The sequence below is a fragment of the Odontomachus brunneus genome, unplaced genomic scaffold (genome assembly GCF_010583005.1).
Source record: "Odontomachus brunneus isolate Ranch 3 - 2012 unplaced genomic scaffold, Obru_v1 Obru_scaffold_148, whole genome shotgun sequence".
NCBI lineage: Eukaryota > Metazoa > Arthropoda > Insecta > Hymenoptera > Formicidae > Odontomachus > Odontomachus brunneus.
In genome coordinates this window covers 604,592-618,945 of record NW_022639598.1, presented here as the reverse complement: position 1 = coordinate 618,945, position 14,354 = coordinate 604,592, and the positions used below count along the sequence as shown (strand labels likewise).

The 14,354-nt window shown below is 37.8% G+C and overlaps 2 protein-coding genes across 5 annotated transcripts in view; one reads left to right on the top strand and one right to left on the bottom strand.

Annotated features, from left to right (window-relative positions):
* LOC116850547 overlaps positions 1-8,083 on the top strand; it is a 47,203-nt gene extending 39,120 nt beyond the window's left edge. Inside the window, exons 7-8 of the mRNA XM_032828958.1 lie at positions 6,665-6,775; positions 6,852-8,083. Of these exons, the coding sequence (XP_032684849.1) occupies positions 6,665-6,775; positions 6,852-7,691 (951 nt within the window). The 3' untranslated portion in view covers positions 7,692-8,083. The remainder of the gene's footprint in view (positions 1-6,664; positions 6,776-6,851) is intronic.
* Positions 8,052-9,931, bottom strand: LOC116850546 (glucose-induced degradation protein 8 homolog). 4 transcript variants are annotated; one of them, XM_032828957.1, is made up of 4 exons: positions 9,910-9,931; positions 9,244-9,489; positions 8,768-9,162; positions 8,052-8,689 (listed from the first exon to the last, which is right to left on the bottom strand). In XM_032828957.1, exons 2-4 carry the CDS (start codon positions 9,362-9,364, stop codon positions 8,513-8,515), a joined length of 693 nt encoding a protein of 230 aa, XP_032684848.1. In that variant the 5' UTR covers positions 9,365-9,489; positions 9,910-9,931; the 3' UTR covers positions 8,052-8,512. The 4 variants fall into 4 exon arrangements, with proteins under 4 accessions (XP_032684848.1, XP_032684845.1, XP_032684846.1 ...); XM_032828954.1 differs by lacking the exon at positions 9,910-9,931 and adding an exon at positions 9,710-9,896; XM_032828955.1 differs by lacking the exon at positions 9,910-9,931 and adding an exon at positions 9,714-9,896.
* Positions 9,932-14,354: the final 4,423 nt, after the last annotated feature.

The window sequence follows — 14,354 nt, the reverse complement described above, 5'->3', positions numbered from 1 at the left end:
GAGAGAGAGAGAGAGAGAGAGAGAGAGAGAGAGAGAGAGAGAGAGAGAGAAAGAGAAGAGAGAGGAACATTGTTGAAATTTTATCTAACGACCGATAGGTCACCCTGTATAGTCGATAACGTGCTTCCCGCTAACTTTATTGGATAATAACTCGGGATAGAGTTTTACCCGCTTAGTGCATTGCGGCATAAGGCTACCTGGCGAACACTATTAAGGTCATTTTATCCGTCACCACATCGATTCGAGATAGTTTTATCGTACCTCTTCCGCCTAACAAGCTAAGCCCTAATCGCGAAAAAAAAAGAGAAAGATCCACATGTGCAAGTATGAAAATATGTGAAAGTATGTGAAAGTAGCACAAAGACCGGAAAATCACCATCGGCAATCTGCGCGTTATCAACCATCGACGCGATCGATATGCAATTACACGCCGTCCGGTGTATTTCGAGCACGCCGTGATATATTTTGAGCTGAAAACTGAGCACCGTTTCCGTATTCTATACCCATATGATGCTGTGTGTGTGTGTGTGTGTGTATCTATATGTGTGTGTATTATTGCCTTATATGAAAATGGATGAAAAAAAGACTAAGAAAAAAGATTGTTATTATGTGATTGAAACTCATATTACGTGATCAAAGGCCATGATGCGAAAGTATTTCGATGTGAAAATCTCGCGATATAGAGGACGCGTGCGCACTTTTTTCATTCGTGACATTAGTGTGTCATTGCTCGATACGATATCCCTCTTTTGGACGGGAAACGGAACACGCGACGTGTGCTTCCGGTGACGTTTTTCCAGCGCGGAAAACACGCGGTCGCGAACCAGGCGGAAATTCCAGGCGGAATTTCATTCGCGGCGACGCGACAAATGGTGTACTTCCCTTGTGAGGTAGGACAAATCCGTCGCTCGCTCGCTCGCTCGTAGGAAAATCGACACATATCTGAGAAGAAAGAGGTTTCCCTCACGACTTTTTGACGCCTGACGACGCGCGGGTTACCCCGGAAAGAGCGGCGGCGGAGCTCTAAAAATACGTCCAAAATCGAGGAGTGACCTCGATGCGAGAGAAGCGCGAACACCCTGCTTTTCCGTGTGCTTTTCCATTTAAACGGACGGATTTCTCTAACATATTTCTCTGCCTCTCTCCCTTTCTCTCTCAGAATCTCCACTAAGATAAATCCGGCGGAGCTTATTTGTCGGTTGAATAACAGAAGCGAGAGAGAGATAAGAGATTGTTGATGGCCCGTCTCGATAAAGATACTTTTATAACTTCCTTGTCGTAAAGTATAAAGCAGAGATACGTTCTATCATAAGTATAAAGAGAAGGGAGGAAAGAACATCGGTTTTCTCTGAAGTATACCTCCCTCCTTTTTTTAGTAAATCTGTTTTTCATGGATTTTTGTACGAGTTCCCGAACGACGTAAGACGAGCATAAAAGCGTGATCTCCGTTTCTGGCTTTACGATACCACGGGAAGCTCTCTGTTATAATCTCATTTCGCGAAATACATTTCACGGCAGAAGAGATGAGTGAGTCAAAGTCCCCCGCGCTCTTTTCGGGATTGAAGCGCGAGTCCGCAGCACAGCCGTGTCTATTATTTATCGGTACGAACGTGTAAGCACACAGCATCTCGATATACGCTCAAGAATAGATCCTTCCGATATATTTTTCGTATGTAGACTCAGACGAAATATTTTGCATGGCGATCCCGAGCGTTAGTAAAGCGCGAATTCAACAGTCGCGTTGTTACCCATCGAGTTAGAAGCCAGACGCGATTCATTACGAAATATTACGGTAAGGCCCTTAATTAACGGTGTGCGGTTGCCCGAAAATATCGGGTCGAGTGGCGTTGAGTAGATACTCTCCTCCGAGACCGAGTCTCGAAATTTCAGATACGAACGCGCACTTGTATCGCGTGCTGAACTTTCCGAATTTTCGCTCGACCTAATTCGACCCGAAACTCGAGTTATTCGCGATGTCAAGCTGAGTAATTTTGAAGTAAACAGACGAGCTCGTGAGAGACATTTTCCTCATCTATCTCATACTAGAGACTATATCAAATGGATCGTATGCACTTAAATGTTGTGGCGGTACAATATTGTTTCTACTGCAGCAACAGAATAGCCGATGAAGTGCCAAGTTGAATGAGTGGAGAGAGGCAAAAGAGGTTACACAAGTTTACCCTTTTGCCTCAATGACTCCCAGGTCCGTTTGCTACAGAGTTCCTCAGCTCGCACACACCTACTATTAATACGTGTCATATTACAAGTAAGTGTTTACATACCTGTAAATATGTACATAATTTTCATCGTTATTAAAATTATTCACTATTATAACGTTTCGCTAAGACGTTACTGCCTTACAAATCCTTTTAGGAATTCCTATATACCTTATAATTTATGATTATGTTCGTTCCACTATTGAATAGAGTAAGTAAATTTTAAGTAAACCAATTTGAAATAAATGTTATTAATACCTATCGAATAAATACTTTTTTATTTTTTAGAGATTTTTCTTTTTAGTGCACACATATAGATTTCGATAGTTATCACGGAAAAAAGGACATTCTTTTGTTTGGATAATATCTTTATTTTTTATATATTAATCATTAATTGAAATTGTATGTGAGCGTTAAACAAAAATTAATTATTTGTAAAAATATATTTTATAAGATTCAACGCAGAAAAAACTGTGTGTTCTTATTATTCAAATATAATTTTCATTAATGTTAAGCATAAAATATTTAATTGAGGATTTAATGCTTTTTTAAGTTTCGCAGAAGAAGATATCATTACGATAAAAATAATCATTATATTTCTTTTAAGACTATTATAATATTCAAATAAAGTTATAACATTATTGAAATTTTTGAATGTGTTATAAAATAGGTTTCTCCATCTATTTAAAACTAATATACTGAAATTAACAATCATCGTTTCATATATAAGGAACAATATATAACATTGCTAGAAAAATTTGAAAGTTTTGAATTTCAATGTTTCTTATAATTTTATTTAAATATTATTACGTATTTTATTTAAATATTTTTATGATAATGATATTTTCTTCCAACATTTAAAAAATCCTTTTCTTAATCCAATACCTCGAGTTTTTCATTAATAAAAATTATTTTTAAATAATAGGAACATAGATCTTTCTTCGTTGAATCATATAAAATATATTCTTGCAAGTAACACATTTAACACTGTGATCTCATTTGAAAATTAATATGTCAAAAATAAAGATATTTTCCAAATAAGAATGTCTTTTTTTTCTGTGTACACTATACAAGAATTTTTCGATATTTAGTTCAAGTTTATAGAAAATGTAACAATACTTTTCATATTTTTCATATATAAATGTTTTTATGCGAATTGTTAGTTTTAGATAATGTGCTCTTCCTTCAACATTTCAAATAAATTGATCAAATGCAACATAAAAATTGGCATGTAAATATCAGACACGTTATTAAAATCTCAACTTGAAATTTATTACTTACGCCTGTTTTCCTCCGGCGACTCGAAAACGTACAGCGCAATGATTTGAACTTCAAACTGACGTCTCAGGCAAACGTATAGCATTTCTCTTGTTAATTCCGACAATCAGTTGCACACGAAATTCTCTCTTTCGGCGGATCGAGGACAGGCTAAAAAATTCAATTACGATGTAACATCTATATAACGGATCATGATATAACGGATTTTACGCGCGATATTTTATTCGGCACTCCGACGCAGTAATGTGACATATTTACTTAGACAGCGACCTAACGATATCTCATCGCGATAAAAGCACGGAACATTCACGAAATACTTTCGGCGATTACCCGACGATATTCTGTCGCGAAGATCGCAAAAAACATTTCCGACTTTCCCGACAATAACTCACGCGCGAAGATCACTTTCCGAAATGGCAGAGTCGAATGACTTGCGGACAAGTGCTGCCACACTACGGCTTTTTCCGTAACTGACTCGTAAATATCTCAATATCTCAATCCCGCAAAATTTGAAATTGCGCGAAACTTTAATTGGTCCTCCCAACGATCCTTTTTGCGAGATACTTTCATCTTCTTAACAATACTCTGCTAAAGAATAGAGACAAACACACAAATCTTACCTGTATCGCCAACAATAATTTACGTGCGAGACTCTGTTGGCGGGTAAAAGGCAACGTGAAAGGCAACTCAAATTTCTAATCACTATAATAACGCCATAACAAGACACTTCCGAAGCCATACCAAAATATGTTCCGCGTAATATTGTTTACAGTGACTATCGAACGATATTTATCACACGAACTCACGAAACTTACTATCGACATTTTCGACGATTCGCACGCACGAGATATTTTCGGTCACATCAAGGTCGCGGCTTGTTTTACGACATACTTTCGGACATTACTTAACGATATTCTATCGCGAGAAACACATTAAATTTTCAGCACTCGCGAAGATGACGCGTGCACAACAGTCATTTGACATAATGGCGGGATATGAATGCTGCGAGTACGGGAGATTTTTTCTGCGACAGGAACCTTCTGTACACACGTAGAGTGATGTACAGCCTGCTGTTGGATATTGTATCTTCTACGTCATTTTATGCATCCCCAGAGGCCTCCTGTCGCGAAGAAAATTTTCCGCAGTACTAGATACGAACGAATTCTTGGTTTAGTGCTGCCACACTGCGACTCTTCTCATACCCTCTCACGGTATCTCAATATTTTTGAATATCCCGGAAATTAAAATAGCGCGAAATTTTACTCGGCCCATCCAAGCCTCCTTGCAGAAAGCCTATCTGCAGAGAGAAGCATGAAAGCAGCCACTAGCACTGAAATATATACTATCTGGAACGCGTGCTGCCTCTTGAGGCGTACGGGATGAGAGAGAGATTTCTTGTTTCCTCTCTTATCCTTGTCTGGTTCATAGTATAGTCGATAATGGGGAGAATGTAATACAATCCAAATTAAAAGTTAGAGATAATATGAAAAGTAGTGATCACTGAATGGCAATGACTTAAGGCCATGCCACACATGAAAAACTTAGGGTCGTGGCACACAGAAAAACTTAAGCAGTAAGACATAAGCAGTAAGCAAATTGACCAATCACAGTCGTTGATTCTTCTTACGGTCCAAAAATCAACGACTGTGATTGGCTGATTCGCTTACTGTTTACATCTTACTGCTTAAGTTTTTCTATGTGCCACCAGCTTTAAGCAGTAAAACGTATGCAGTAAGCAAATTGACCAATCACAGTCGCTGATTTTTTTTACGGTCTAAGAATCAACGATTGTGATTGGTCAGTGTGCTTACTGTGTACGTCTTACTGCTTAAGTTTTTCTGTGTGCCATGGTCCTTAAGTTTATGAACGAAAGTTTAAGTTATAAAATATATATATATTTTTTTCTCATTTATTAGCATTCACTTATCGACTTATTATTAAAGCTAGCCACACACACTTTCCGAACAGTAACCGTAAGACGTAACGTAAGAATTTACCAATTACGATCGAGTATTCACAAAAATGACGACTTTACAATTCGACGATTCTCAACATGATTGGTCAATTCTTACGTTACGTCTTACGGTTAAGCTCGTATCAGACTGCCGACTGCACAGGCCGACCCGACTGCCGACTACGACCGCCGACTCTCAATGGACTAATCACAGTGAAGCGCCGAGTCGCGCCTCACTGTGATTAGTCCATTGAGAGTCGGCAGTCGTAGTCGGCAGTCAGGTCGATCTGTGCAGTCGCTAGTCTGATACGGGCTTAGGCCCGATCTACAATAGAAGAAGTAGGAGTAGGAGTAAGAAATAAGCAGTAAGTAAACAAACCAATCACAATCGATTATTTTTTAAACGTGAGAATGGAATTGGTCAATTTGCTTACTGTTTATTTTTTACTCCTACTTTTACTCCTTACTCCATCTATTGTAGATCGGGCCTTACTGTTACGGAAAGTGTATGGCCAGCTTATAAAAATCAAAGTAAAGATGGTTCCTAATTCGGAGATTCAGCTTATGTTTAGAAATCAGCCGACTTAAGGTCAGTTTATGATGGCCTTAATTCATTAACTTATGTCAGAACCGTAAAAAATTGACCAATCATAGTCGAATTATAGAAGAATATTTGACTGTGATTGGTCAATTTTTACGGTTCCGGCATAAGTTAACGGATTACGATCATCATAAACCGGTCTTTAGCTTTTGGTTTAGACGATTGGAGTATTCTTTCAGATCTTTGATATATATAAAAGAATACTCCAATCGTAGATGTTCGCTACGTAGCGGAGCAATTTTTTCTGCGGAACGCAGCCATTTAGTCCGTTTTTGAATATCGGCAAGTGATATTTGCACATTGATTATTGTTATTTATTTTAGCATTTATACAAGTTTACTCCGAAAGTGAAAGTTTTTTTAATAAAAATCAAACGGGAAACGTAAGTAATTCAAGTGTATTATATATATAAGACATTTCAATTGCATCTTCACATTCTTTTAAAATGTCAGCTATAACCTAAAAGGTGTACATTCTGTTACCCTAAAAGGTGTTTATTCTGTTCTGTATTCGCCAATGGTTAGTCACTCGATGATTTTCTATACTAAAGAAGAATTTTATTCATACCATCATGTGGAAATGTTTCTTGTTACTTAATAGCAATCTTTTCATCAGATGGAGCCCATGACTCTGGGGTCACCGATGAGCAGTCCAATACAAATTCCTAGTACTCCAGGAAGCTCCTCACCGTATTTGCCAAGTTTTCTCTTGGGTGATACTCAACCAGTAAGAATAAATAATCTTTTGTTCAAATTTTTATAGCATGTGTGCCTTGCCAACATTGCTATCTTTAAAATTACAGCCAACCAAAATTATGACACCACCTCAAGATAATCCTCGACATTTGAACATTACCAATACTAGTCTAATGTCACCGATTTCATATGGAACTCCAGACTATCGGTCTAGCCGTCAGAAGGCAGTATTTGGGAACACTACAGCTCCCAGTACACCACAAATGAGTACGAAGAATCATACTGGAGGTCCACCAACTCGTGCACTATTTGATGTTCTGGAGACCTCACAGCTATCTTCTTCATATGTATCAAACCCAAATCTCATGTCCACACAAGCCAACCAATCAAAACTCATGATGAACACGATGAACAGTCCGCTGTTGTTTCCTGATAGTCCAATGACCTCAAGCACAAGCGAGTCCCAGGGGCTGCTGCAGTGGGTCACTGTCTTTGGCTTCCTACCAACTGATATTAATGCTGTGCTATCTCACATCTCCAGCAGAGTACGAATAGTGGATAAACACCCAGCCCCACAACCGCAAAGCAATTGGATACATCTGAAATGCGCGTCGGAGCAAGAGGCACAGAGAGCTCTCACGTGCAACGGCAGCATCGTCTCAGGTTCGATCATGATCGGTGTGATACCTTGCACAGATGAGGGCGTGGTTATGAGTTCGGATAAGGAGAATCGCGCCAAATTGAACGGCAGTATAAGATCGTTATCGTCGAGGGGCTGTCAATCGTCGAGTTTCAACACGTCGCCTGGCAGACGGCGAAAGCTGAGATCCTTGGCCGCCGGTTATAATCAGCACTTCAGCCCACAAACGGCACAATCGCCACAGAACGTGCCGCAAAAGTCGGCCGGCTTAGTATCGAAAGCAATGGAATACATGTTCGGCTGGTAGTGCTGCTCAATTATTATACTCGAATTTTACACCCTTTGAACGAGTGGTTATACGGAAGTGAAAGGATAACAATCAATGAATGAAAAACGATCAATGTGATTTTTAACTAGAGTAAGCGCCTAACATTCTTCTTCTGCCCTGTTAACAAGAAAATAAATGAAACACTCCAAACATATGATGTACGATATGATGATATAGGATGTCTTTACAGCCATAATCCTCTTTCAAAATACAGTATTATACATTATTATCACATGTTGTAACACAACTGTTGTAAATATCTTCATGATTATATGGAACAGATGTCAAAGATTATATGGAATAGAGTTAAAGACATCTCGTATATGTACTAAACTAGGATTGAATATATATATCTTCTATTCTGCATTATACATACATATATATTGCTAGCATATAATGTTATATTAATCATGTAAAAATTTGATATCTATACAAAGTTTTCCTACATTATGTTACCGTTGAATCTTACACAAATGGATGGGAAATATTGCAATAATGACTCTTTCGTAGCAATAATAACGATAACTCGTCGATTATAACCATAACGTTGTGATTATGTCGTTATTGTAATAATTAGTGCGTAGTAATAGTTATACCCTCTCTCTAAGTCATGATATAAGATGAAAATTTAGACAATTCTATAGACACCTATTTATGTAAAATTTTTTTTCATAGTTGAACTCAGGCTCTATCTCTCGCATGCGAAACATTGATAATACAATCACGTATCTGTTTAGCTTTCTCATAAGGTAATTCAGTGTAACATTTATGCCCCCAGTCAATTATCAATTACAATGAAATTATTTCGTGTTCTCAATTGTAGCACTACCTAAATCAGTCATTTTTGGATATTTTACTTTTTTCTTATCTAATTCATCTTGAGCCCATAGTATCATCTTTAGTAGGTTATTGAGTCGAGGGCTAGTTGATTCTCTGTGTTCCATTTTCAATATGGCTGCGTTCAACTCACTTGCTATCTGCAATTATACAATAAAGATTAAAGAGAAAAAAATTAGAGAGTGACATTAAAGAAATTACATTTAATGTTTGCTTACTTTTTGTCTATGTGTAGGATGCAAGAGATCGCTAAATGGACTCCTAAGTGGCTCATCAAATGCCAGTAGTGCCAAAGTACGTTCCAACTCGCACAATATATTGTCATCTGACTCTCCAGCTTCGCTCAACTTGTCCTGAGCGAACTGAAGAGCCTCCTCAATTCTACCTACACGAATCAGTTCAATCAGATGCAACTGTTGCAAGTGGAAGTAAAGATATCTATCATTATCCAACAGTTCAGGATGTAGCTGATTAACCAAATCTGTGGCTTCCTGAATACGACCATTTTGTATAGCATCTCTAATGCGAATTCTATCATCCAGCGAACTTAACTCCACTGTAGGACCCACTCCAGATTCTTGCTGGAATTTCTCAGCAGCTTCCTTGAATCCTTCTGCATAATGCAATATTCACTCATCATATTTGGACAATTTGTTCGATAAGGCAAGATTACATGATAGAAATCAGAATTTACCTGTCACAAGATAATTCATGATTAAATTATTCATCGATACTCGTTGCATATGAAATCCCTCTTCCAGCCTTGCCACCCACTCATCCTTAGATATGCTGTCTTGTTTCTCAGGGAAACTCATTGTTCTCTGAGAATTCGTGTTGTCCTGCGCCGTGATGTCGGTTGTTGATGATATCCCGATCAAACACTAAGATCTCCACACAGCTTCGGAACACGATGATTAGCCCGGAACCACTCCAAACACGTCTGATAAAAATAAAGGGTACAAGATTATCAGAAGCGACCTTCATTAATCTTGAATCATCGAATTCGTGTACGGAAAAGCATGGACAGAACAGATGTGGAGTGATAGTACCTCTACAATGAGAAAATATTATAAACAACGTTATTTATGTTTACTATCTAAGCCGAGGTAAAATCCAAGATATTCAACACATACACATATATCGGCGTTATATATGCTTACATGCCTGAAGTTAGACTTCTGAATCGAACGCACTTCTCGAGATATCCAACAAAATTCAAAGTTATCTTTTTACCACTTATTTGATATTGTATAATTTCTGACTCATTTTTTAAACTTATTTATGTCATACAGCTGTTAACTATCGCACGTTATAATACACCAAAGTTAATACGATAGGTATATCTATGTAAGATTCATACCGCGTCCGAAGTCCGATGTATGACGTCCGATATCCAATAGGAGAACAGCTTTCTAATAGAGAATTCAATTCTCCATTGGAAAGCTATTCTTTTGTTGGATATGTGGTGTGAATCCTCCATAATATTACGATCGCTCATTGAACACTCAGTGATCCTTGCATCCGATTGACATATTCGTTTAAATCTAAAAATATACACCAATCAGACGCAAGAGCTATCTGAGTTCTCAATGAGCGGTGTAGTACTGGATGTGTCCAGGGACCCGATGCTCGACGATGTACGAATGAGATACGCATGCGAAAATCTACAGTATATGTAACGTGAACTATACATTTTCGCATGTGTATCTCATTCGCATACTGTCAAGAATCGAGCCCCAGAGCTGCCACATGTGGGACGAGTACGCGTAACTATAGTGCGTGCGGCGCAGCGCACACAAGCGAAGAACTGTGATGTGTGGGCTGCCTGTCACGAACTATAGTGCTTGGCGCTTCGGCCAGGTTCGGGCGTTGGAAGAGTGCAGACATACAAGCTGCCATCTCTCTCCCGACCTATAACTATAACTAATACTGCAAACGGCGAGAATCATGCCTAGGCCTTTTTATTATATCTCGACGCTCGCGTGTTGCTTCTCACGTGTGCGTACTTTTACTATTTAACTAATTGTTACATTAAATGGAATGTTTTTTTACACATAAAATACACTCGTCAACAAAATTATATCGCATAGGTTAATTTATGTCGAAATGTCGCACCATTTTTAATAAGCATAATACCGCGAAACATTATCGTATTTGAAAAATTTTTTTTTATTTCGAAAGTGAAGTCTGTACTTTAAGGAGCATATTAGTCAGATATTTTTAAATTATTCTCTCCCCTTTCCGCAGTCTTTTCACAAATAAAGACGTGTTGCGTCTCCAAAAAATTGCACAATGTGACGTATCCTACGGGATGAAATAAATTTTTTTCGTAAATTTTATGATAACTATCGTAAAGTATAGTCTTTTCCCTATAATTAAGACAAAAAGCGGATTTGTGCGTTTTTTTCGCGAAGTTGCGAAAAAAACATTAAAGTTACCTATACATTTTTATTATCACTTTATTTGACGCACTCTATTGAGTGGAATGAATTCTTTTCACAAATCTGACGATAATCATTCTAAAATATCAGCGTTTCCTTACAAATAGAAAAATAAAGAAGAGGTATACATTTCTTCCGCGATGTTGTACTGTGTATCAAAGTTACCTATATATTTTTAATCAGTATCGTGACGTGCACACACAACGCACGTGCAGCACACACACACATAATGCGCAAGACCCGACCAGCAACCTCCCCGTGGTACGCATCGGTAATGTTAATGCTAACGGTAACTGATTAAAAATTCATCATCGGTACATTTGATATGCCGCGGAACAAAGTCATGCACACTTCTTCTTAATTTTCTTATTTGCAAAGAAACGTTCATATTTTACAATGGTTATCGTAAGATTTGTGAAAAGAATTCATTCCAGTAGAATGCGTCAATTAAGCGATTTAAAAAAAATGCATAGCTAACTTTGATATGTCGCAACTTTGCGAAAAAAAATCGTACAAATTCACTTTTTTTTAAATTGTGGAAGAGAGCTTATACTTAACGATAGTTATCATGAAATTTACGGAAAAATTTATTCAACCCCGTAGGATACATCAAATTGTGCAATTTTTTTGGAGACACTACACGTTTTTACTAGGCAAAAGGCCTAGGCATGATTCTCGTCGATTGCAATATTAGCTATAGCTATAGGTCGGGAGAGAGACGGCAGCTTGTACGTCTGCACTCTTCCACCGCCCGAGCCTGGCCAAAGCGCCAAGCGCTATAGTTCGTGACAGGCAGCCCACACATACACAGTTCTTCGCTTGTGTGCGCTGCGCCGCACGCACTATAGTTACGCATACTCGGTCCCACATGTGGCAGCTCTGGATGCGTCCGATGTGTCCCATCTGAAAGTGCCTAAAGGTGCGGGTCTTTGACTATATAACCATGGACCGCTAGCCGCTATCTTGGCTGCGTTCCGAAATGCACTGCCAGTACTGAAAATCTATAGTTTATGTTACGTATATTATAAAATTTGAGTACTAGCAGTGAATTTTGGAACACAGCCCTTATGTCTGCAGCAAAACGTCTGTCAACATCTGCAGCACTGCCAGAACCACACAACGGCTATTACATAAACTATCACATACTTGTGATTTTTATTTTATCATGTAAAAGATATTTTGTGTGTGTCCGTGATCATAAATTGCAGTTATCATTAAAATACATGAAAAATTATTATAATATTTCTTTAATCGTCAATAACAGACTTTTTCATTTTTCCTTCAAAAAAATTATTACATTAAAAAAAGTTATATAATTTTGCTATAATATAAAAATCAACAATTTTTAAAGTAGTAGTAGTAGTGGAGCAGGTGGGCACTTTGATGTCCTTGCGTCACCTAGATCTAAAAGTTCCATTGTGACCTATTTTTAAAGTAACAAGAAAAAAAAATCTTATTTGCAAGGAAAATATAAAAACACAAAATAACATATTTATATAATTTCATACCAAATTTGTATTTATTATATTACATAAGAATATATAATATTTATATAATATATAATAAGAGATATATAATATATGAATAAAAAAAAAAAATATATATATATATATATATATATATATATATATATATATATATATATACCCAGATAGCCTAACCTGCGCGAATAGATTTCGAGCAGAGCTTGCTATCAACTTTTGATGGCAAATAGATATCAAATTTGATGCAGGATCTGTTATATCAAATCTTGCTGCCAAATTGCCGCCAGATATGCGGCAAAGCTTGTTGTCGGGTAATTGCTGCAGATTTGCAGCAAAAACCGCGTAGAGCTTGTAGCGATTTGACGGCAGATTGGCAGCAGAAACTGCGCAAACCTTGCTGCGCTGCAAGCTTTTGCTGCAAATTTGGCACCAATTGTCCGACAACAAGATCTGTCGCCAAAACCGTAGCCTAATGTAAACACAAATGGCTATGGTTTTACTGTGGGTTTTTTATCAAATTTGCTGCTAATCTGCGCGCAGTCTGCGCTCAGTTTGCTTACTGGGTATATATATGTACCTAGTAAGCAAATTGAGCACAGACTGGCTGAGCAGCGGAAGTCCGCGCGACAGTCAATCAATATGTTGTTTTTCCGTAAAAGCTAGAAAGTTATTATGAAAAGCAGCATATTGATTGGCTGTTGCGCGAACTTCCGCCGTGCGGCAAGCATTACCGCGTCCTGTGTGCAGGAGCCATTAGAATCGCCGCTAGCGGTCCATGGTTATATAGTCAAAGGTGCGGGCCCAATGGTCCCTAACATCCATATCCATATATATCACGACTAATCACGACTCGACTTTATTTATGATTACGGATATGGATATGTTTACGGACCATTGGACCTGCACCTTAATAACGTGTTCAACTGATCCTGGGTTAATCGCTCCGAGAACGATTAATGACGTCATAAGTCTCTACTAGCCAATCATAAAGCTTATAAGTACTTGTTTGATTAATAAACGTAGGCTGAATAACCTAGAGTGGGTTAACCCAGAGCCAGTCGAACATGCTATAAGTTGGTACGGACCAGGAAGTCGATTGTGTATCTCGAAATAGAGTGAAAATTACAAAAGTGAACAAATTTACTAGAATATTTGTAACTTAATTGGTCAATGCCTAGAGAATTTGCTCACTTTTGTAATTTTCACCTTGTTTCGAGATACACATTGACCCCCTGATTGACCACGGTACGATTGGACACAGATTGTAATGATTGGTTCGACCTGGTAATTCACTAGATAATTCTTTGCATTGGTTGGTTGTGTCCAATCGTACCGTGGTCAATCGGGACGCTCCCGCTTAAGTTCAGTCGGATCGATAAAAAGAGATATAAGAATTTCTCGGTCGGTACATATGTCTCACTTGATATGTACTTTTCAGACGGTACTTATATGTGAAATTCAATCGACCAGTAAGAGGTTTATTTTCTATTGCTGAACTGACTGCATTAACTTGCATTAGTCTTCTTCTCCATTTTCCTGCACCAAATTTCAACTGTATCAATTATTCTTTAAGTTATCAATTATTCTGTAAGTGTACACTAGTTCAGCGATAAAAAATAGATTTTATGTCTGAATATGTCTGGAAAGAGTAAGTCCCATTTGGCGTCGCGTTGATCATAGATATCATTTTATGCTTATTTTTCTCTGGATGTTGAACAGAAACGGGATGATCCCTTATAGAAATATCATACTAAGAATCATTGATAATTACTTATTATCCAGTATTTTTAATACTAAAAATAAGTAATTATCAATGATTCTTAGTATGATATTTCTATAAGGGTTGTGCGTGTGAAGTATGATTAGTTGTTATCATGAAC

Excerpts from the sequence above, each read along its gene's own strand:
- LOC116850546 (XM_032828957.1), bottom strand. The coding sequence starts at position 9,364 with ATGAGTTTCCCTGAGAAACAAGACAGCATATCTAAGGATGAGTGGGTG. Across the intron at positions 9,163-9,243 it reads CATGAATTATCTTGTGACAG|AAGGATTCAAGGAAGCTGCT; the intron begins GTAAATTCTGAT and ends TGCATTATGCAG. Across the intron at positions 8,690-8,767 it reads ATCCTACACATAGACAAAAA|ATAGCAAGTGAGTTGAACGC; the intron begins GTAAGCAAACAT and ends GTATAATTGCAG.